Genomic DNA, 24,674 nt, shown 5'->3' on the forward strand with positions numbered 1-24,674 from the left:
GAATGAGAACTTGACTGGGACTTTAAACACCCTGTGGGCCCACCCAAACCACACCCCCTCCCTTCCCTTCCTCTCTGAGGCACTCTTTAGCTTGCATGTGGTACTGGTCAGTCCTTCCTTATTTTTACAGTTTTACCACACGTATTTGAATCCCTAAGCAGTACATTATTTAGTTTCCTGTATTTCTGAACTTCACATAAATAGATTGAGCTGGTATTATTCTTCTGCAGTTTGCTTTGTTCACTGAACATTCTTGAGCTGAGATTTGCCCGCACTGTTGACTGTAACTGTGCTAGATTTCATGGTGTGACTACGGCACAACTGACCCTTCCACTCTATTGTTGAATCCTTCCCAAGTGCTTTCCACTTGGAGTGCTTTCCAAGTTTTGACTGTTGCTGATATTGTAATATGTAACTCATGGTGCCCACATACAAGAGTGTTTTAGGAACCTCTCACCCATTTTACTTCCTACTTTTATATACATCCACTGGGTGTGTAATTAAATAGATACACTGGGTGTATAATTAAATAGATACACTGCAAGTGGCACTGTAAATTTACTTGGCCGGGTGTATAGGTACTGCTTCATATCTATATTTATTTACTTATTATCGATTTTAAAATTAGTATCTAAACATTTTTTAAAGATTTCATTTATTTATTTTGAGAGAAAGGGGAAGGGAGGAAGAGGGAGAGAAACATCAGTGTGTGGTTGCCTCTCACGCACCTTCTACTGGGGACCTGGCCGGCAACCGAGGCATGTGCCCTGACTGGGAATCAAACTGGCAACCCTTTGATTCTCAGGCCAGTGTTCAATCCACTGAGCCACACCAGCCAGGGCAATATCTAAACATTTTTATGAAAAAATTCCCATGCCCCAAAAAGACATTTTCTCTTTCCTAACTCTGTCTAAAATATATATTTACTTTTCAGGACCTGCAATGAAATCTCAAGGACATTTTCACCCAATTCTCCTCTCTCCTGCTAGGATTTCTGAGCTGAGTATTGTGTCTACAACAAGTGAGGGTGAGTTCCTGGTATTGTAAAATATCAATGAACCAATCCCTGCACTAAAGTTCCACTTACAAATAGTTTGGAAATGCCTCGTACGCTTGTCTTGTCTGGCCTTTCTCTAACTCTTCATCATTTTGCTGATGTGATGTGCATCCCACCCTGAGACTTTACTATCAGAAACTTTGCACAGATGATGAGGTATTTAGATGATATCATCCAAGACATTGTAGCCACCTGCAAGATTCTTGCCTGTTGAGTGCCATGGTGACCTAGAGACAATAAATTTGACATGTCACTTTGATGGGCAGATGGCAAGGGAGAACAGGTGCTACCCATCAGTTGGCTGAATGGTCAGTCCCGGGATCAAAGATATTTGCAGGGGGGAAGTAGGAGAAATATTGTCTGGCACTCAGACATGGGGACAATGGCAAGAGGTCAGATTGGGCAAAGACCTGCCTGGGGTACAACATCGGAAGAGCCCACCATGTACCGATATCATCAGACAAGGAGGCATTCACAAAGTGAGAAGGAAACATGCAAGACTTTGCCTTCAAGATGCATGGATTTCTTTTGACAGAAGGAACTCTATTTTACTCCTTTCTGCATCCCTTAGATGTGCTAGCACATAAATACATGCACGAGTATTGTGAGTATTGTGCACCTATATAAGAGCTCAGTCAGTGACTTAATGGGAAAACAAATGAATGAATTGGCCAGGAACTTGAATTTGGGATGCATAGAAATAGCAGTTTCCTGAACTTAGGCAACAAGGAGGTTGACTGAACTGAAAGCAGGCCACCCTGTGTTTGGGGGTCAGTGCCAGGCAGTGGAGGGGACCTGCCTTGGCTCTATCACTTGCCATGCAGGAGTCCCAGTTTCCTAGCCTCTAACCATCGTCAGCCAAACTTAGACGGGGCGGCAGACCAGCAAGCCTGCCCTTCCCTGGCCTTGCCCTACCCATTCTCAAGGAGAGGGTCACTGCCTGGTTGGGCTCAGCACCCTGGCTTTCCAGCTTCAGCCTTCGGGCGATTCAGGCAGCGCACCCGAATACCTCTCAAAAAATGAGGGGAATGCACTTAGATTTGCCTGAAATCTTGGTGTTGACAGAAAGGAGATGAAGGGAACCAGAGTTTGCCACCCTGAAGTTATTTGGGGGGATATTGATTTTAAGCTGTTTATTAAGAAACCAGACTCAGAGGCAACCTTGACCCTCCCCCTATTTCTACCCAAAAGATTCAGACAGAGAAACCTCTTTGGGAAGAAGGAGATCTTAGCATGCAGGCTTCACCTATTTGATTTAAGTATGGCAGACAGAGGGCTTCAGACAGGAGACCTGTTAGCTAGATAGCCCCCGGGTCCCCTTTTCTTTCTGAGTCACCTTTCAAAAATTTCCCTGCCATGTGTGTTCCACGCTTCCTCAACCACCTATAAATTGTCCATTCTTGCTTCTGAAATCAAAAACCCCCTTCGCTCTCTTCTCCTCTGTCCACAATGTCTTCTCCACCCAGTGCTGCCTCACCGCCTTCGGACTTTTCATGTCTATGTGAATTCCCCATGCGCATGTATTAAAACTTGGTTTTCTCCTGTTAATCTGTCTCTGTGAGTGTAATTAGCCCAGCGTAGAAGAACTTAGAAGATGGAAGGAAAAGCAGTAAAATTTTTAGCCCTCCTTCCCCCAGAGAAAAGGGGAAGGGAAAGTAGTAAAGCGGATGGGTTGGAAGCTGAGGCAGCCGGTGTCAGCGGGAAGGTTCCGAAGGTGTGGATGGAAAGCCCTTCCTCCTCTTTTTGCCCCAGGCCACACTTAGTTCACGTGCGTCAAACTCCTCCATAGCGCCACAACTCGGACCTCAAACAAATCTTAAATAAGTGGAAATCAGTTGCTCTATTGAAAAAGGTGACAGACTTTTCAGCATCTCCCCCCTCCCCGGCCCTGCCACTGAGCCCCCTACACCTGCCCCTGAGAGCCTTCTTCGGGGCACAATGCACAATCTTCCTCTTAACTCCGGTCCCTCATTTTACAGATGAGGAAGCCCAGAGGCAAAAGGAGACTGTCCTTGCCCAAGGTCTCTAAACTGGCTAGGGACCGGGTCACCAAGCCGCACCTCTCCCGCTTTCCACCTGGAGATCTTTTGCTACTGCCATTCTCTGTCCCCAAAGCCCACCCCAAACAGATGGCTCAGTTTGCATTCTGCAGGCAAAGTAGGACCAGATTCTGAAATCTGAGGGGAAAAAGTTTGTCTGCTTTAGAACTTCTCAAAATTGAAGTGTGAGCGCCCTCTAGTGGCCTCCATGGATGTTTCCCAGGATTCTCAAACTTCCTGAAGCCTGGAGGAGTGAAAAGGAAACTGCTAGGACAGGTGTCCTCTGGAGCCAGAGGTCCCCCCCCACCACCAACCCCACCAGCATCCCCACCCTGAAATTAAATTTCTTCAGCAGCATATATTTGTTTAAGTTTTGCATCCTAATGTATGTCACCTGCATGTTTAGGTCACTATACACTTTTCCCTAAAATATAGTAAGTTTAGTACGGTATGTTTAATACAGTAAGTGCTCCAGAAAATCGCTGCATCTTTACCTCATAGACCCATGAATTCTGAGAAGCATGGGGTTGAAACAAAACCCACATTCTGAGAATCACGCCAAGTTAAAGTTCTTTTCAACTCCAATGAAACACAAACTATGCTTTGTGACCAAAGATGGAATAAAATATGAGTGGGATTACAATAAAGAAAATTTTCTCAGTATAGCAGTGTCGCACCCACCCCAAAGGGAGGGGGTAGTGTAAGCGATGGAAATGGCCAAACAGAAGCTGCAGCAGATTGTCTGGGCTTCACCCGAGTTTGAAATCTGTGCTTGCAGGGACGCAGGCAGCAGAGCAGACAGCGGGCAGCGTACTCTAGATGATAAGTCTTTTTGTTTCTGGTTTCTTCCCTATTAAGAAGACTCTGGGAAGGAAGAATCATATGGAGCAATCTTGGTCTGCCCAGCTTTCCTGTGGGGGAAGATGAGGCTGGGATTTTTGCAGAAGTTGAAGACCAAGCTCCAAAAATAGGAAGCAACAGACCATAGCTGAGGGGTCTGGCAGGGGGTCCCAGGCTATGGAGTACTTTTTATGAGACACTGAGACAGAAAAGGGTGAGGACCCTAGGTGGAGACGTTCCTGGGAGGAAGTGCAGTTTGGTTGCTTTTCTGCAAGATTTGCTCAGCAAAAGGATAATAAACAGCAGTGGTTTCCATAATCAATCTGGTTAGCTCAGATTATTAAAGCCACAGGTGCTGTGCATTTATGTTGGCAGAGGTGAGGGAAGTATTGTGTCAGACCATTTTTAATGTTGATTTGAAATAAAGCTATGTGGGGGGAGTGACATATTTTCAAAGATTAATCTGCAAGAAAAAACCAAAGTCCAGCCTGCAATCTGCCATCAGACCTGGGCCCTGGAAGTGATGCAATCAGTCTCAACCTGTTAGAGATTCATCCTGCAAACCCGAGAAGTGAAGGATTAACTTTTTTAATGACCAAGTAGACTTTATCTCAGGACCGGAAGAAAGATATTACATTAGGAAATCATTTACTTTATCACATTATCATAGTGAAAGACAAAAATCTTGTGATCACCTAAATAGGTGAAAAAAACAGTAAAAATGCAATACCTACTTATAGTGTATGAGTAAATTCAGAGTCAACTAGGAATATAAGGAAACATTCCAAACTGGACAATGGGAGAAGGATTAACTTTAAATGACTAAGTCATCTCCTGATGATTGGGGTGACCTCTTCACTTCCAAAGATTGATCTAAACACTTTATATTCATGCCATAAATCCACCCCAAAGCCAGGGTTAATATCCTGATGATAATCACAAGGGTGCAGTGGTTGTTAAAATTCTGAATTACTTCCTTGCCAGGTAGCAAATAGCGCCAATCCAATCTTCCTGGAAACTCTCCCATTGGTGCTGCTTCCCTGGCCCCTCCCCCAACAACACCCAACGTAATCCCTGTGGCAGCTCCTAGCATGGGCTGTGCTCATTCCGATTGGCTGAAGCCCCTCATGCAACTGATTATTGAAGATTTTGAGCATCAAGAGCAGCTAGCTATAGGGTGCGTATCAGCAGTCAAAGCATTATTGATTTTAGACAATGACCTACACAATTGAAAGGCCTTTGCCATTATTTTAATGACATCAGGTTTATTCCCCTTAATTAGAAAACGTCATTGCACATCTTCAGTGTTGTCAGTCAGGAGGAAGTCACAGAAAGTCCCAGTAGGGTCTGCTACCTGCTGCTGGTTACTGTCATTCCTTCTCTCTGGCTTCTACTCCCTTGTGTTTGTTCAAACAAGAATGTAGACCAGTCCAGAGGTCTTAACCCTCGCTGCACAGGAGAACCACCTGGGGAGCCTTTGAAAAAGGCCCAGGCCCAGAGATTCCACTTCAGTTGATCTAGGAAGTGAGCAACTGAGCTGTTTTCAAGTTCCTGGCGATTCCCTGAGCAGCCAGGGCAGAGAGCCCCCGTGCTGCACAAACACTAAGGCCCTGGCGTCATGATTACAAGCCAGCTCTTCCTTCCACGTCATCTGCAAAAACAACTTGTTTTCCAGGGCTGACAATTGGTGCAGGCTGCAGCCTGGCCCAGGTGAAGGACTTCTTGGCTGAGAGGGTTTCTGAGCTCCCAGAGGAGAAAACTGAGACATACCAAGCCCTCCTGAAGCACCTGAAGAGTCTGGCAGGCCAGCAGATCCGGAATCTGGCAGTACGTTCTCCCGCCTGTCCATCCTATTTCTCGGTCTCACCAAAATGCTGAAATGGACATCAGCGGATCTGTGTGCAAGAGTCTCAGCAGATTGACGTGACGGGCATGATAAATATTTAATATTTAACAAACATTACTGAATAACATACTTAAATATTTAATGTTCAACAAACATTATTGAGTAACATGCTTGCAGGAGGATTCTAAGTGAAGTTTAAGTGAATAGCCAGGTAGCACTGTAGGGGGAAGGACTTCATGGCTGTGCTAATTTTGTAATAAGACTGTCAAAGAACCTAATTGAGTCTAAGGCTGCATTAGCAGAAGTAAAGCACCTAAAACGAGGAGGGTGGCCTCCTCTGGGCCAGGCTGTGTAGGCCACAGCTGCAGCATAATGCTCAGATCCAGAAAACAGTTGAAGGCCTGGTTATCTTGAATATCAGGAGAAAGCAGAAGAGGCATGGTTTTCAAAACATACATGATCCCTCTCCTCCATACCCCTAGTGGTGTATTAGGAAGCCTTGGCACATGGGGGTTGGAGGAAGACATGTTTCCTTTGAAAAACCTTCAGGTGATTTCCGAGCATTCTCTCCTCCATCGAGAGCTCCGACTGACACCCCAGAGCCTGGCAAAGGGATGGTTGCAGGAGGGCACGGTCAGGTCAGGAGCCAGGGAGCCAGGTCAGGGAGAGGAATAGGGGGGCAGTCAGAGGGATCATGAGAGCTGCTTCCAAGTATAGACTCCTGAGGACAGATCGATTTATTCCACGCAACTGAACGGGTGGAAGCCTGTCCAATAGAAGACAGTGTAGGGAGAAAGATTTCAGCTCAGTGGAAACAAAAACTTTAAAATCAAGCTGTCCCCAGAGAAACTGGGGATCCCTCTCCCACCAGGGTTGCAGCCTAAACCGCAGCAACGCAGGTGGGCACGGTGGGTCCCATCACTGCGGGGAGCAGGGCATCGAGCTGAACGCCCAGCCATTGCCCTCCCAAGTTCTGAGGTACTGTAGCCTGGACTCGATCAGAGTCGAGTCTTGCAAAAAGAAGACAAAGGGACCCCCACTCTAAGTGGTATGGGTGAGGCTCCCAGAACCCCAACATGGTCCATGTGAAGCCTGCACTGTGGCCAAGGCTGAGTTGGGGGGGGTTCAAACCTGGCCACTGAGCCTCGCTGCAGGGGTTCGAATCCCAGTCCTGGCCCTTTCTAGCTAGGAGACCTGGTTCAAACCTCACAGTTTCTCTCTGCCCAGTGTCTCCTTCTGTAGAATGGGGAACCGGCGTCAGTCTCACTGGGTTGCAGTGAGGATGAGTGAAGTCGTGGGAAAAGGCTGACAGCAGCGGAGCACACCGACAGCCATGCACATGTTAGTTAGCGTCGGCTCCTCTTAATCCCAAGCAGCCGGTGGGAGAGGGGCCTCCGGCACAGACTGAACTCCGAGGCGGTGTGAACTGAGTCTCCCCTGCAGAGGAAGCCCAGGCTCCTCGGGGCTCTTTCACTCCCAGAGACGGCCAGGAGCAGGTGCTGCTGGGGCAGAGGATTCGAGGGGCAGGATGACTCAGGCCGGAACTCTCTCTCCTCAGTCCTTAGGGGGACACGTCATAAGTCGGCATTGCTATTCGGACCTGAATCCAGTTCTGGCTGTGGGCAATGCTACCCTCAATCTGATATCAAAAGGTAAGCTACCTCAGCACACTCTGAACAGCACCTGAAGGTGGTTGTTGTGGGGGGGGGGGTGTCTTTTTCTAAGGATTCTCTTTAAGTCAGAGCCCATGTCTCTGGCCCTCAGTGCACCTGGGAAGCTCAGGCTCCTGGAGGAGGGCCCGCTGATGCAAAGGAGTGGCCGGCGCTTCCTTCCGGCTCCACACTCACAGAGCCCCACCCCGGACCACAGCTCAGTCAGCCCAGGAGCCAGCTGGGGGTGGGCTACCAGGCTGAGGCAAAGGCCCCCTCCCTCCTTGCCACGTACCCAGACCTCTCCCCCAGTTGCCGTGTGAGAAGCCACAAGTCTAGTGAGGACACACTGCAGACACCTGGGCCCTGTGGGGGCGGGAGGAAGGCAATGATTAGTTCTACATAATGGCCGAGAGGGATGTTCCCTGGCGCTGCTCCATGTTAAACTCCCCTGGTCTCCCTGGAAGTGCTCAGCTTGCACACTGCCTCCGGCTGTTCCCAGGGTGCTGACACTCCCCTAATGGGCACTAACCGTGAGCCCAGCTGCGCTGGACACTTTACACACAGCAGGTCTGATCCATCGGCCACCCGGCTGAGGTCACCTGCAGAGGCGTGCAGGGTGGGAACCCCAGCCTGTCTGATTTCCAAACAGGTGAGCCGGCCTCTTGTCCATTCGGCTGCCTCCCCGGGGCCTCTTACGCCCCCTCCCCATCTGTTCTTTCTTCTTTCATGCACAACCCGTCACATACGCACTGCTGCTGCCCATCCCACTCGGCCTGTCCATTATTCGCCCCTGCATGGGCTGGCATGGGCCCAGGCACTGGGGTGCATAGCCTGACTGTGTGAACTTCAGGGGGTGTATGACCAGGAATTCTACCCCAGGCATCGCAAACCTCCCGAGAGGTGTGTTGGCCAACACCATCCCATCCCTGATCGGTGGGGGAGACTTGGTAGCAGAGGAAAAGCTCTCCTGCCTCCACTCAGCTTTGTATGGGGCCCTCCCTGGAGGCAGGAGGGGAAAGGCCTCATCCCAGACAGCCCGTCAGCCACGTTGCTGAGTCCTGCAGGCCTGTGGCCCAGGACGACCCCAGCTGACCCCCAAAGACCAGGAGAGAAGAAGCGCAGACTCTGGGGTATCAGGACAGGACGGACGCCTCCTACACTCTCAGTAGGAGTAGTAAAGGTAGTGAGAATGTCCTTCTACCGGGCTGTCAGTTGTCAGTCCAGCTTAAGGTCTCCGTTCTCCCAGCTCCGCCAAAGCGCCTGCACCCCGAGCGTAGCCCAGCTCCAGCCAGGCCAGGATGTGAGCTGGCTGACCAGCAGCGGGCGGGCCAGCCACGGTCAGCTGGGGGTCCTGTGGTCTCCTGGATGCTCCTCCTGTGGAGCCACACACCACCTTCTAAAGCCAGAGGGGACTGCTTGGAGTACTCAGTGAATACAATGAGGCTGAAAGATTTTGCACGTTCTTCCCTTTCCTTTAAAGGTATCTGGCTTAGGAGCCAAAAGGAACAGTAAAAACAAAAAGCAAACCCAATGGTTTGAACTCTGTTAAGAGTGGAAACAAACCCTGTCTCAGGGTAAGTTATGTCCTGGCCTTAACCACAGAATTGAAGAAGTTGGGTTTAAACAGCCTCTGCTGAGAGATGAAAACCCGCACAGGCCCGGCAGACCCTGGAGGCCCCGTTTACACAGCGCAGGTGCTGATGAGAGTGTCAGGAAGCTGCCACCACCCCCCCTGTGGTGGAGGCAGGAGAGACCTGACTCCCTCCCGCACACTCAGGCCTCTGCATCACTCGGTGCTGAGGAAGGTGCCCTTTTCTTCTTTGCTGCTGACATTTAAAAGTGCAAAATAAATCTCACACTCCTTGTTGCCACGGTGCAGAAATGTCATTTGTCTTCAACAGAAGGCACACGGCAGATTCCTCTAAACGAACATTTTCTTGCTGGGTTGCCAAGGGCAGATCTGAATTCAGAGGAAATTTTGCAGTCGGTGTATATCCCTCACTCTCGAAAGGTAAGAGTCCCCTGGTCAACTCCTGCTTTTCCCTTTTTATCACTGAGCCCAGTCATCTGACAAGTTTGAAAGCAGATAGGAGGAAAATAACTCTGCCGTGAGAATAATAACTTCCTGTTCACCACGTGCTGGTGCGGCTGCAGGGGCCTCCCACACCCTTGAGCAAACAGCCCCAGGGTGTGGATTTAGGGTGTTGTTTCAGCTGTGGGGTGGGGCCTGCTGAGGGCCTGCGGTCAGTCATGCTTCCTGGTGTTCGGCCGAGCAACTCTGGGGTTGGAAATTAAAGCTGTCTGGCCGTGGAATGAGCTTCTCAGCCTGACTCACAAGGAAATGGTGGCGGGGCCAGGCCGCCCCACCCCCCACTCAAGCTGACCCGAACAGTTCATAGAACACGAGGATCTCAGACATCTGCTAACACAGGTCCCTGGGGCTGCTGTGGCCACGCCTCGCCCCCAGCTGTGAAGGAGGCCGGCCCCCTGCCCTCACTCGCTGTTGCCTGTGCCTCTCTCCAAAACCACACCCGAATCCGAGAGGACAGTCTTCCCGGAGAGGGGCAACACAGACACACGCACAGATCAAAAGCCAGGAATCAGCTGGGTTGTGCAGGAAGTCTTGTATTAAGCCGTGCTCTCAGCCACGTGTGGTCTTCACTTATTTTTCCTGCGGAATGAAAACTTTGAACTATGCTCCCTGTCAAACTGTACAGAGGCCCAGGGCAGAAAGACAGGCAGACTCAAGCACAGCACCCACAGTGGCCACCCTGATAGAAACACACCCAAGATACAGGCCATCCCCATTCACCCCATGCTGGTCATGGTGCCAGGAGGTCAGTGGGGCGGCCACCACCCTCCTGACTCTTGTTTCTGGTACAGGACTCCTTAGCTCTCTGCTGAAAAGTTCATTTTGACCCCCTCATTAGCTATGCAAGGTGGAAAGCCATTGTTTCTGCAAACCAAGATAGGCTGGGGGTCTCTCTTGCACTTCGGGCAAATCGTGTGGAAAAGCACTCCTCCATCCTCACAGGACGAAGGGGTCTGGAGACGACAGGGAAGGGCGCCTGGAAACAAGAGCGCGTGGGAATGACCCCGGCCTCTGTGCGGAGGCCTCTGACCTCACAGGAAAGCGGTGCAGAGATCCCTGTGCCTTGAGGGCATCGGGCATTTCGGGGGGCCTTTGCCAGGACACTGTTCCCAGTCCAAATGAGAAGGCAGCCAAGTGGCCCTCAGATTGTGCCAAATGTCCTTTGTGTCCCCTTAGATTGGGTCTAAGTGCTTAAATTAGTGGCACCAAGAAGCAGAAACATGCTCTTAGTTTTGGCTATCAGATAACTCTACGTGGTTTTTGCCCCCGCAGTGGGAATTGGTGTCAGCCTTCCGGCAGGGCCAGTGCCAGCAGAACGCCTTAGCCGATGTGAACGCCGGCATGCGAGTCCTCCTCAAGGAAGGCACAGACACTGTCGAGGACCTGAGTGTCGCCTATGGAGGGGTCGGGGCGGCCACCATCAGTGCTCCCAGAACCTGCCAGCAGCTGAGAGGGAGGTAGGCAATGAACCCTGCACCCGAGGGTGAATCGATGTCAAAAAAAAAAGAGAGAGAGAAAAGAAAAAAGAAAGTGGAAATCTAGCTCAGGCAAGTGTCGGTAAAGCCCTGAGAAAATGGAAACTCCTGAGTGTAGAAACACTGGTTGTTCTTTCCACAGTTTTTCTAAATGAATGAAACATTACTTGACTTGGATTAATGAGGTGGCACTCTTTGGGTGAGGAATATGACAAAGATGACCAGCCTTTAGCCCCAGTCCTCTCGTGACACCAGCATCTCAGCAAACCGACACCAGGCAGTGTCCAAACAGCCCCTGCCCTTCCCTCCAGGAGGGTGCAGCCTCTTCCTTCCACTGTAAGAGCTGAGTCCAAGTCTGAATTTTGTCCAGTTCCTAATGGAAGTGGCCCTTAGCCGTCTATGTATTTAATGCCAGGTTCCAGCATGTTTTGGCTCTTGAACACACTTGGTTCATGTTCAGGGAACAGGTTTCATCTGTACCCTGCCATGACCCTCAGCCCACTTCTTGCTTCTGTTTTCCTGAAGGGCTTGGTTAGGTGATTTCTAAGTTCTCTTCCAACTCATTAACAAGAGACTCTGGGATCTCTAAATGATCACCGTCCAGTAACTAGAACCTGTCACATGATCAGAACAGCCCTTTAACTGGTTCCTTCCTGCCTCCAACCCTCCCAGGTGCTGGAATGAGCTGCTGCTAGACGAGGCTTGCAGGCTGCTTCTGGAGGAAGTCTCCCTCCCGGGCTCAGCTCCAGGGGGCAGGGTGGAATTCAAGAGGACTCTGGTGGTCAGCTTCTTCTTTAAGTTCTACCTAGAAGTTCTGCAGAAGCTGAAGAAGCTGGTAAGGCTGTCCTCTGTGCCTCTGAGCGCTCGGGCTTATAAGTGCACCTTGCAGCCACAAGCTCCCAGCTTTTCCACTGTTTTTGCGAACTGTCTTGTGGGCAGCCTGCACCAAGGCGGGCCACCTGTTCTGGGTCAGTCCCCAGCCGCCCCTCCTTCCGGATTCCTGAGGCTCGGGACACCAGACTGTCTGCAATCCACAGGTGCTTACCACATGCCCTGGGCAGTGAAACTTCACTGGTGCCCCTGCTTTGGCGTGCAGTCGTTTTTCTCTCAAAATCACTTGGCGAAAGTATAGTTACATATAATAAAGTACATCTATTGAAATTCAGTGAGTTTTGACAAGTGTGTAAACCCACGTGGCCACACCTCAGAGAAGACTTAGAGCATTTCCATGACGCCCGAATTACCCTTTTGCCCCCTTACAGCCACCCCTCCCATTCCTGCCCCTAGGCAACCAAGTTTCAATTTCCATATGGAATGTAAAATAAAACTTTATTTTTCAAAGATATGAAAACTTATTTGCATGCTAATATTTAAGTAGCTTCTTTCTAGATATTCTGATTATAAGTTTCCGAGTTAGAACACTTGACTGGTTTCCGTGACACAGGGAGGCTTTCCAGTAGTACAGCTCTCCAGAGAAGCTGAGCAGCTGAGAAAAACAATTAGTGTATGGACTCATTTGTGAACCCATATACCCATATACCCATATCATGGACTCCAGCTCATTCTGGAATGGCTTATTCAGCCCCAGATTTTCTTTCCTCTCCCATCTGCCAGCCACTCGCCCCCAGGCCTTTCTCTCTCTCTCCTCCAGGTGACTTGAGGATCAGATTCAAACCAGTCAGTCCAGTTCCTCAGTATGTGGAGAGGGAGGGCAAGAAAGTTTCATACAAAGAAACTTGCCTGGGAGGTGAGAGGGACTTGGGTTATTCAGGCAGCACTGACCATGCGGGTTCATGGAAACTTTAGCCAAGAAATTTTCTCCTAAATCAAAGCCCCACTTAATCACAAACTACTCAGCTTATCTGTATTGTTTTGAATCTTCACTCAGGACTGCCTTCGTTTTCCTGAAGTTTCTGACCTATTCCTAAGTGCTCTCGAAGATTTCCCAGTCACAGTACCCCAGGGCGTCCAAAGGTACCAGGTCAGTAAGTTTGATTTAAAGGAAACTTATCCACTGAGAGATAAACAAACCGCAGCTGGTGAACAAGCCAGCAGTTCAGAGTTGCAATTTCCAGTTCTGACTTTGTAGCTTTTGCTAGCCTGTGACCCTTTGCTTAGGCCAATTCAGGGAGATACTGGACCTGAGACCAGGCCTGAGCTACTGCTGTGCACTCAAGGCTGAACTAACCTGGAGCAGTTTGAACATCTAACGACTGATAGCCTCTTCAGACTATCAAGCTGATGTCCTTTGGGCATTTGTTTGAGGAGCAGCTGAGCCTGGTGGGGGGGAAGGGCAGCATGGGAGAGCAGCGAGGTTCAGCCCCCGCCCCCTTGCAAATGTTTCATCTTGTCAGCAAAACGAGAGCCCTGCACGGAACTGAAACCGCAGGGCCTTGAAGGACAACTTAGAAAGTATCTATTATTCTCTACCAGAGACCACCGGGCCTTGAAGGACAACTTAGAAAGTATCTATTATTCTCTACCAGAGCACCAGTCCTCCCCGACCCCCATCTCCACACACCACACACAGGTCTTCCTGGAGAAGAGTTCCACAGTAAACATTTTCTGCGTTACTTTATACTCCCAGCGATGTTTTTATGACCCTCACAGGGGCAGCCAAGGCAGCTCAGTCTGGATCAGATGGACTCCATTGCCATTCGCCACCGCCTCCCCACCAGGGGTCCTGCTCAAGTCAATAAGCAGGCTTTGGGCACAGACTTTGGTCCCTTGCCCAAATTACATCGCTTTAGCCTTCACCATCACGGCCACTTTATATGTGAACAGGTTGATTCCTGGAAAGGTCAGAAAGCAGGACAGGGAGACCCTCTAAACTCCATAACAAAGGGGCGGAGGGGTACCACTTAGAAAAAGAAGATGCCAAAAGGAGAAACTGTGGTGCCCCTCATCTGTTTCACAATTTTACCAAAAAGCTGGCCCTGTGGGAGGTATTGCTACATAACTGAAATGGCCATTTCCCAGCGTAGTTACATCATTAAATTGTCACGCTCTTTATCTGACCCACGGCCGAGTTTGTTGCCCAAGGGTGGTTGTGTTTTCTCAATCCTGAGTCGGGAGTGTTGGTTATTGTCCAGGCCACTTCTGAAGATTCAGCTTTTCCAGGGCAACTCTTGTCTTCCTCTGTAGAGGGTGGATCCCTGCCAGCCCCTCCAGGACCCAGTGGGACGCCCCATCATGCACCTCTCAGGTCTCAAACATGCCACAGGGGAAGCCATGTTCTGCGATGACATCCCCAGGCTGGATAAAGAGCTTTCCATGGCTTTGGTGACCAGTGCCAGAGCCCATGCAAAAATCATGTAAGTAAATGAAAAGCTTTCAAAAAGGCTCTTGAAAACACACCTGGAGGAATGTGCCCATCCTTCTGCAACGTGCTAGACCCGAAGGACCTAAAATGGAAAGAGTAAAACACAGTAAAGAAAAGGTCATCGGCCCCAGGAGGAGGAAGAGACGGTGTCTGGAAATGGCTACCATGGAAAAGAGAACAAAAACTACTGTTATGCGTCTCTTGCTTCCACTCTAACCTCCCAGCACCTCCCCTCCCCGCTGCATCCTGAGGCAGGGCTCCAAGGAATAACTCTTCATAGAGCTGATATTCAGCTGCTGATAAAATACTGAAGTACTTCATTCCCAAATGGTAGAAGGCCACATCCTAAACTTCCTAAGGATGCCCCAGCAGGGTCCTCCTGGACCAGAGCGAGTCAGCTCTGGTCAGAGCCTAAGCTGGACCAGTTGTTATATATTTTAATTGTCAGCTGTGCTCTACCTTCCTCAAGGTTTGGGCCCTCAAAGCTTGCTGATGTCTACCTCTTAAATATTTCTCTTTTTCCAGATCAATTGATTTTTCCAAGGCCCTTGTACTACCCGGCGTAGTTGATGTGATAACAGCTAAAGACATTCCAGGCACCAGTGGTGCTACAGACAGCAAATTTTTGGCTGTAGATGAGGTACGGAATATGCCTTTCTGGATGACTTGTGCACATAACCACCAAGGTACCACCTCCAGCCAGCTTCTCCTGGTCTCCCAGCCCTCTCTGCCACTGGGAAGGAGGGGTGGGGGTAGAAGTGCCAGTTCTTCTAGCTTCTTTCTACCCCTAATGTCTTCATCCAGACAGACCTACTCTTCTGGAGTCAGGAAGTAACATAACAAAAGGAAAAGTTATTACAGAAAAACAGCAACTCTTACTTTTCTGCTGTGTGCTCTTGAGTCAATTTACCTTCATCTGAAAAATGCAGGAGCAAACCTGTATTGGGATAGAATAGAAAGATCTAGAAAGGAGAGTACAAAAAGCACAGTCGCTCCCTGTTATTCACACTGAATTCCCTCCCTTTCTGGACCAGCCAATTCCTTCACCTTCCACCTACCTCGCACACTCCATGTTTAATAGACCTGCTCTTGCCATCTTTGACCTTTGACCAAGACTACAGTCCTTCGCTGAGCACCTGTTTCTCAAGGCAGACTACCGTGGCGGGTGTTCCAGCTCCACCCCTGACTAGCTGTGTGTCCTCGGGTGTCATCACCTGTGAAATGGGAATAATCTCGGCATCCACCTCATTGTGTTGATTTTAATGAGCTTGTACATGTGAAGTGCTTGCATCGGTGCCTGGCTCGTGAAGGCTCTCGGTGCTGGCTATCGAGGCCACATATCAGACTGTTTCTCCCCCAGCCAGGGCATGAATCCCTGTTCTTTTAGTTGAACTCCAGGCAGTGGTTTAGGAACTGTGTTATCTGCTCAAGCTGACATGACAAAATACCACGGACTGAGTGGCTTAAAAAAAAAGAGATTTATTTTCTCACTGGAGAAAATAAATAAAAGTTCTGGAGCTGAACGTCAAGATCAAGGTGTTGGCAGGTTTGTTTCTCCTGAGGCCCCTTTGCCTGGCTTGCAGACACCCACCCCTTCCTGGGTCCTCACATGGCCTTTCCGCTGTGTCCAAGCCTCCCCGGTGTCTCTTCCTCTTCTTGTAAGGATATCCGTCAAATTGAATGAGAGCCTCACCCTTATGACCCCCTTTAACCTTTATGACCTCTTTAGAGGCCCTGTCTCCAGTGCAGTCACATTGAGGGGTTAGGGCTTCAACACATGAATGGGGGTAGGAGAGCCAGGTTCTACAAAAAATACTCCCCCTATCTTTAATCTCTGAAATGACACCATGAACGCAATACAGTGAACCTCACTAGATAGGACAGAGCAGATGCAGGTCATAGCCAATCTCATACCCACTCCCAGGCTTACATTCATTGAGTAAAATGGCCAGTGGAAACATCTGTATTATTGAAATTATTTTTAAATTTAAAAAGTATTTTAATGTTTTAGCCAAGCACATGCAGTTGAATGTGACTTCAGCGTGGTTAATATTACTCAACGATGACAACTAAGACACCAGCCACTGGTACAGTTGAGCCAAGCTTACTGCTACCCAGAATTTTCTCCCTGCTTCGCGCATGTCTCTTCCGCAGGTACTGTGTGTGGGCCAGATCATCTGCGCCGTGGTTGCGGAGACAGATGTGCAGGCAAAGCAGGCAACTGGAAAGGTAAAAATCACCTATGAAGATCTGGAGCCCATAATCCTCACCGTGGAGGTAAGCTGGCTGGTCTCTCCCATAAGGTTGTCGAATTAAAAGCACTTTTATAAATACTTTAATGCAAGACTAATTCAGGGCTCTAATTTTTTTCGTCATTGGCTTGCTCTGAAAAGATCAGCTCTCTCTCTGAAAGATACGACTTGTACAAATTGAAATTAGCCTTGGCTCCAAGAAACAGGAAAAAACACTAACACAAATTTCTTTCTCTCTTATATTCAAAAAGTCTAAAAGTGGTCACTCCAGATTATGTGGTATTCTATGTGTTGGTGATCTGGGCTCCTTCTATCTAGTTATCCCTCATGCATGGTTTCCATTCATACTTTGTCCCATAATGGCTACTGAAGCTCTGGCCATTGCATCCACATTCCAGATAGCAAAGACAATGAGGTAATGATGAAGGGCATATACCTGTCTTTAAGGACAGTCCCAGAAGTTGCACATATCTTCCTATACATCTCATTGGTTAGAACCTAGTCATATTCCATGCCTAACAGCAAGGAGAGCTGGGAAATATACATTTTATTCCAAGTAATCAGGTATCTACCAAAAATCAGGAATTTTATTGCTTGAGGAAGAAGATGAGACTGGACATTGGGAACAATCATGTTTTTAGTGTGGAGCCCAACAGCGGTGGGACTCTTACAATGGAATTCCACAGAAATCCCCATTCTCCTGAGGATGGACGACAGAATGAGAAAAATATTTAACTTAGAATTGAAAAATCCAATGTCGATTGGGTTTGTAGGTTCCAAGTCTAAGTTCAGAGCAATTGAGTTAAGAAAAGCTTACTTATTTGTGTAGCTGCGACCAAAAATAAATGTTTTCCAAAGGCCCCGGTGAACATTTTTAAATGTGCCTGAAAGGTACAACTTGTTTCGTGTTCAAACTGTTTCATGATCTTTCTAAACCAAATCACCTCTTATCCAAATTCCTGTCTTGCCAATTCTGTCAGAAGCCCGGGCCATTTTCTGAGCTCACTCCCCTTCCTAGGATCCTAATACGGGCTTTTAAATTTTCAGTTCTAATCCCATCTTCTCGAGGGAAAATGATGCACCCAGAGGACATACCCGCCAAATATCCTGGGACTCAGGAGGGTTAGGGATCCAGCATTCCCTCAGAATAGGACTGTCCAGAGTCAGCAAAAAAAAATCATTTGGTAAACCAAAGTAGGTAACAAAATAGCCACATATACCAGTACTTATGTACCCATCCATTCATTCATTTATGTGATTATGCATATATGTGAGGCAGTGTAGGGTAGTGGTTAAAAGCGCAGGTTCTGGAAGCAAACTGCCACGTTTGAGTTCTGATTGCAGCAGTTACTAACTGTAGGACCTTAGGCAAGTTCCTTGGCTTCCCTGTGCCATGGCTTCTTCATCTGCAAAATGGGGTTGATGATAATAGCACCTACCTCATCAGGTTGTCCTGAGACTAAATGAGTTTATACATGTAGAATCGTGCCTGGCATATAATTAGTGCTTACTAAATATAGCAGGTATTGTTTATCAAATTATATTATGTTATGACACATTACAGTATGGTGATGAATATGCTTCCACATGTACTTGTGTGACTTATTGAGATCTTGGTATAGCAGAAAATGAAAAAAATTGACCACATTTTTCATTTTCTGCAGCTTTGACCTATCAACTGTTCATCACTAGGCAAGATGATTCTGAAAACTAAACCTGGGCTGACTCTATCACTTGGAGGAAATTATTATAACTTCTCTATGCCTAGTTTCATCATCAGGAAAATGGATCATAATAGAATTTATGTTAGAATGCATGTAAATACACAAAGCTCTGGACCATCACAGTGCCTCCAGCTCTCAATTCGGAATATTTTTCTAACCCTTGTTGCAATCTAGAAGACATTCCCCCTGACATACCACCTCTGTGGCGAGCCTACTACTCTAGTACTTCCTTGCTTGTGTGGCTGCATTAATGTGTCCTAATACATGACAGTCTGGGGGCGTTGGCTGGTTTTGATTAAGAATAAAACTGCCAGCCCTGGCTGGTGTGGCTCAGCGGATTGAGCATCAGCCTGGCCTACAACCCATCATGCCTGGGTTGTAGGCCGGGTCCCAGGTTGGGGGCACGTACAAGGCAACCCATTGATGTTTCTCTCACACATCAATGTTTCTCTCCCTTTTTGCCTCCCTCCCCCTCTCTCTAAAAATAAATAAATAAAATCTCTTTAAAAAAACTGCCAGTAGGCCCTGGGTGGTGTGGCTCAGTGAATCAAGTGCTGGCCTGCAAATCAGAGGGTTGCCATTTTGATTACCAGTCAGGGCACATGCCTGGGTTGCTGGCCAGGTCCCCAGTGAGGGGTGCATGAGAGGCAGCCACATGCTGATGTTTCTCTCCCTCTCTTCCCCTCTGTCTAAATAAATAAATACATAAAATCTTTTTTTAAAAAAAACTGCTGGTGGAAGAAAAAAATACAAAGAATTTGGCTTTTGTGTTTTGTTCCCGCCCCTTAGGATGCCATAAAATACAACTCATTCTTATGCCCTGAAAAAAAGCTTGAACAAGGAAATATTGAGGAGGCATTTGGAGAAGTTGATCAAATTATTGAAGGTAAGAGACTCAGGATATTTGATAGGACCTTTGCAGGATTCTATTCTGAAGCGGACATTGGGAGCACATGGTTTCCTCTCAGAAAGACCATCCTCTGAAGTCTTGGCACTTGGCCAAATTTTTCTTAGCTCTCCTCTTCCTAAATTGTGTGTGCGTGTGTGTGTGTGTGTGTGTGTGTGTGTGTGTGTTTGTGTGTGTAGCTTTTGAGAGTGGGAGGTAGGGAGCAACCGAATAAATAGAAGAATAACTCCTAAGATATTGATGGGTCAAGGGCAAAGTAAGGAACAGAACCAGACACTTTCAGCTTGTTGCCCACCCTGTGGTCTCTGAAACAGCTTGCCCTCAGGACAAATGCCTGACCCACCAGCTCCTCAGTCAGGACAAACCCATGCTGGCCAGTTTATGTCTTGCTCGCTTTTGAATTCCCTGTGCCTGCCCTCCACAGGAGAGATCCACATTGGAGGACAGGAGCATTTTTACATGGAAACACAAAGAGTGCTTGTTATTCCAAAGAGAGGGGACCAAGAACTGGACATTTATGTGTCAACGCAGGACCCCGCCCACGTGCAGGTGAGGCCCAGGACCGCCCCCACCCCTCTAACTTTCCAGTTCTATCGTGGCCTTCAGTCCTCACGGCCTCAGAGTTGGCGGACATTTTCCTTAGAAGACAAGCCAAAGACATCAGCAGAGAACTTAACACCCCAGAGCTCTTTTATTTTTTCTGGTCTTGTGAAGTAGTAAATAACAGGACAGCCAGAGTCACATTAGAAAGAGTGCGTTCATTTGCGATATGCTTAAATGGACTCTGGACAACAGCATGAAGCTATATCTGTACCTGATGTTCTCTAAAATAATTATTACAGTTAACCTTTGGAGCAAACCCCTCACTTTATAGCACATGTTCCTGTCCCCAGTCACAAAAGCACTAGTTCTAGCTGGGAGCGCTTCTTCGGTAGGTTGTCACGAGTCTGTGGTTTTTCACCTTATTGGGACAATAGGTCTAGGAGTTTGTCTAGGACTTCAGCTTCTGGCGGGAACCCAGGTCTCAGTTCCCCGTCTGGAAAATGCCATTTTTTCTGCTGGAAAGGCGTTCTGTGACAATGACTATGTTTATGAACTCAGTAGGGCTCCACAAGACACATTCAGACTATGTCGATCTTTTTTTGTACGAGCAGTAGGTGTGGATGAGTTTTGCTGCGATGTTGTATTTCAGCAAACCAAAGTCTTCATTGCCATTTCACTGTTGTAAAATTTTCCCCATATCTAACTTTTATAGAAAACAGTGTCTTCTACTTTAAACATCCCAATCAACAGGATCACCTGTCATGTGAAACAAGTGGGTGGAGGTTTTGGCGGAAAAATTAAAAAACCAGCTACACTCGGCGCTATTGCAGCTGTGGGCGCTATTAAGTAAGTGCACTTGGGGCTACAGAAGGGCATAAAATGTCAGAGCTGAGGGCATCTCAGTGGCCTGAGAGTCGCTTGGGCTGCTGTCATAACCACCTACATTGGGCAACTTAGATTCCTGTCTTTTCTTTTTTTAAAGATTTTATTCATTTATTTTTAGGGGGGGAGAAGAAAGAGAGGGAGAGAAACATCAATGTGCCTCTCACACGTCCACATCTGGGGACCTGGCCCACAACTCAGGCATGTGCCCAGCCACTTTTCAGTTCCGGAGGCCAGCACTCAACCCACTGAGCCACACCAGCCAGGGCTCTTTTTCTTTTTAATTGTAAATATAATACCCAGCCTCCTAGAGTTATCAGAAAAGTCTTTTGTAGATAGGACTTTGAAAATGCTAACTTCCTATAAAAAGGAAAAGTGGTGTCGTTCGTTGAACACCTGCAGGGCTGGGCCTGCCCTGTCTCTGAGAATGGAGTGCCTAGTAGGACTAGTAGGACTAGAAAAGTGGGAGCATTGTCCCCCACTTTTCCTTCCTACTCTCAACTGTAGACCCAGTGGGGTGAGGAAAGAAAGGCTCCCACCACCTACCTCCTTGCACCTGGGAAGGGCTGGCTCTCCAATGTGTGCTCAGTGAACCTATGACATCTTCAAAGGGCTCCCAGGCTGACCTCAATGAAGGCTTGCTCCTTCACTGTGTATGCTGTGCATGGTGCTGGCTTTTCCATTCTTTATTTATTTTCTTTTTTCTTTCTTTCTTTTCTTAATTTTTAAAATTTATTTACTTATTTTCTGGTACTTTGTAGAACACCAATCAGCCTGTAAACATCAAACATCCTGGTTCCTTTTGCAACTTCTGTGTAGTCCAGAGCTAGGATACTCAGATAGGTGTCTCCTTCCCCAATGAGAGGTAGAAAAAGGCAGGATCTGAATCTCATCTCCAGTTGTTTTTATAATGAAGATCTCTCTATTCACACCTACCAGGGACCCAGCAAGGGATAATCAGTTCATTTTATTCCCACCAGGCTTGTGCCTTTAAGACTTCTCAAGCATGACTGCCCATTAGAATCATCTCTAAAGTGTTTAAATCCAACTCCTAGGATGCCCCATTCTGACCCAGTCATCACTGTATTTTACAACTTCCTAGTAGTTCCACTGTTCAGCCAAGTGCAGGAAATAGCATCTTAGGCCACAACCCTGCCTTAGCACACACTTGCCTTGTGTTAAGTGATCTCCAGAGCAGCATTCCAAAATTGCTGATGATAACAGTCTTCTTGGCTCATAGAAATTCCTGCCTCCCCATCCAGACCCACTTTATCAAAGTCACCAGAGAATGAACCCAGAAACTGAACATTTAACTGATGCTCCAGGTGGTCCTCACCATTAAAGAAGACCAGGGAACTTTACACTAGAATCATGGTTTTCAACATGTATCTGAAGACTCCTGCATCAAAATTGCTGAGGAAAATGCAGATTCTAAGGCCCCTCCCCAACCTCTGATTGAATCAGAGTCCTAGTGCTCAGGCTCAGGAATCTGCATTTTTACCAGCCCTCCAGAGGATTCTTCTGTACTCCAAAGTCTGGGCATCTCTGCCCCTGAGATACAGAAAGGCTAAAGCTCCTAGCTATTCAGGGGCCCAACTTGGCCAACAGCATACCAGCCATGGATGAGAAGGAAGATCCAAATCCAGACATCCTAGGACAAGTGTTGGCCTTTTTTGCAGTTGTGTTGTTAAGTTTGCATTTATCTGTTCACATTCTTTGTCCTTTGTTAGTGGTGGAGATATGCAGAAATGGCTGGATGTGTATGATTGTCAAGTTTAAAGCCATAACAACAGGAGTTAACTGACATGTGACATTAATCAATTTAGCTAGATCTGAATTATACACCACAAAGGCAATAGTAATCTTGTCATACACTAATTCAGACCAATGCCTAACAGAGTGTATGCGTTCAATGAATATATACAGAATGGTTGGATGGCTAAAGAAGTGGTTGGACAGAATGGGTGGGAGGGCAGATCAGGGGTGCATGGGTTGAAAGGTAGGTAAATGGATGGGTGAGTAGATAGTTTAACGAGGGTACTAGGGGAGTAGATGGGTGGGTGAGTGGGCAGGAAGGAGGATCTGACTAAGATGTGTTTTCATCAGAACTGGTCACCCCATTCGTCTTGTGCTCGATCGTGAAGATGACATGTTAATAACTGGGGGAAGACACCCACTATTTGGAAAATATAAAGTGAGTATTGAAATTATTAAAATACCTTATTTTATTTCAATGGCTTTATTCTTTTCTATTATTTTGATTTTGCTGAATTCTAAAAAAAAATAATTTAGTATCTAAAACAGTCAATGAGGATGTCGTGTTGTTTGAATGCTCATAACAACTTTATGAGGAACTTTTAATAAATCTAGTATAGAATTATGAAGCTAAATAATCAAAATACTTGGTAAAAAAAAACACTACTGAAGGAATAGGGTTTACTCTAGTGTTTCCTCAATGACAAGGAAAAAACCTGAAAGAAGCTACAAACTTGTTATACCAAAACTTCACTTACCAAGTATTTCCACTAAGTGGTTATGAACATGTCACAAAAATTTTTTGCAAATAGGAAAAAAGAATCCACTAACAAGTGAAATCATTTTAAATTGTTTCAAAGCATATGTATTGCATTTTTATGCAACTGTAGCATAAACACTATTAAAAATACTGTTCACATCTTGTTGATGACATACTATTTTTCAAGTTTGTGACTGAGTTTTTAGAACAGTTCTAATGTAACGTTTCCCTCTCAAACATGCTTTATTTGGGAATTGCTTATAGCAGACAGGTAACTCAACTTGTCACTGCCTTAGATTACTGAACTGTTATATTCACTGTATTACTAAAGCCAGGCTTTTCACACCACAGACAGCACAATTTCATTTCTTCCATTGGCACTGGTAATTTTTATAATTGGAGGGGAATAAACCATAGCTGACAATTAAATTTTGTATTCACCTTCAAGTGCACAGAAATTAGTACAGATATTATCATCTTCTGAGGCACATTCTGGGATGGGGCAGTTGGCATAGTGTAGTGGTTGCAGAGTTCTTTGGTTTTGGCCTAGATTATAAATCAGGATACATTTATATTACAGTTATGAGACTGTTTTAGCACTAGTCCTTATTAAGAAGATTCCAGACCATAAGTATTTTGGTAATTATAGTAATATAAAATATAATTAAAAAGAGGGAAATAATCAGATTTTCTTTAAAATCCAAATTTTATTTTATTTTCAAAGAAATATCTTACTTTCAATATAGTAATATACGTGTATGTATACATGTATGTATATGTCCTCATTCAAACTTAGCTAACAATGTTTTGCTTGGGTTTTTGGGGGGGAACTATTTGTAAATTAGTATAATAGATATTGATGTGTGATAAGCTCTTCCAAAATTCTTTAAAAGTTCATATTAAACAGCTTAAGAATTCTCTCTGCTATCTTTGCTTAGCGTGCTTTCTTCACGAAAAGTTCAACTTCAGCCTAGCCTTTGTCAAAATTACCATGAATTCTGAATTCGTGGATTTTTCCACATGTCCTAACTGCTCTGATGTATCATCTGACGTTTTTCTTGGAGTAGATGACAATAGCCATATGGTTGTATGGTTTCATCAGTTGTATTTATCCCTGTTTTCAGAAAGACAAAGGGGCCGGAGCCAATCCTTCTCTGGTAGAAGTACAGCAGGGAGTGGGAATTTTTCTCTTCAACCTGGGCTGTACAGACAAACTGGTCTAGGTGGTGGGAGGTGGGTGGCAACTTCTGAAAAAATGCAAGGTGCCTTCTGTGAGTCCCCACAAGAACAGAAGCACTAACCCACATTGGTTCCGTCCACACCCAATTACAAAGCTCCTCGCAGCTCAGTACAATGGGAGCCACCACTCCACAGCTCATTTCTGACCTCGGCTTCCAAAGTTTCCTGAAACTAGATGCACTGTGCTTCATTCCGATGCACACTGGAATTCCAGAGACTGTCCCATAACAGGGAAAACCACAGTCTAAATTAGAAGGAATACCAGTAAACAATGAAGGATAATCTTCCA

The 24,674-nt window shown here is 46.7% G+C and overlaps 1 protein-coding gene across 1 annotated transcript in view; it reads left to right on the plus strand.

Annotated features, from left to right (window-relative positions):
• Positions 1–24,674, plus strand: part of LOC119065518 (aldehyde oxidase 2-like) — a 75,583-nt gene that overhangs the window by 17,261 nt on the left and 33,648 nt on the right. Inside the window, exons 10-23 of the mRNA XM_053665017.1 lie at positions 935–1,027; positions 5,612–5,763; positions 7,341–7,434; positions 9,336–9,445; positions 10,799–10,983; positions 11,674–11,836; positions 12,890–12,982; positions 14,146–14,315; positions 14,849–14,963; positions 16,478–16,600; positions 19,089–19,185; positions 19,631–19,755; positions 20,462–20,595; positions 22,738–22,825. Of these exons, the coding sequence (XP_053520992.1) occupies positions 935–1,027; positions 5,612–5,763; positions 7,341–7,434; positions 9,336–9,445; positions 10,799–10,983; positions 11,674–11,836; positions 12,890–12,982; positions 14,146–14,315; positions 14,849–14,963; positions 16,478–16,600; positions 19,089–19,185; positions 19,631–19,755; positions 20,462–20,595; positions 22,738–22,825 (1,742 nt within the window). The remainder of the gene's footprint in view (positions 1–934; positions 1,028–5,611; positions 5,764–7,340; positions 7,435–9,335; positions 9,446–10,798; positions 10,984–11,673; positions 11,837–12,889; positions 12,983–14,145; positions 14,316–14,848; positions 14,964–16,477; positions 16,601–19,088; positions 19,186–19,630; positions 19,756–20,461; positions 20,596–22,737; positions 22,826–24,674) is intronic.

The sequence above is a fragment of the Artibeus jamaicensis genome, unplaced genomic scaffold, assembly GCF_021234435.1.
Source record: "Artibeus jamaicensis isolate MK-2021 breed Jamaican fruit bat unplaced genomic scaffold, CSHL_Jam_final contig_391, whole genome shotgun sequence".
Classification (NCBI taxonomy): domain Eukaryota; kingdom Metazoa; phylum Chordata; class Mammalia; order Chiroptera; family Phyllostomidae; genus Artibeus; species Artibeus jamaicensis.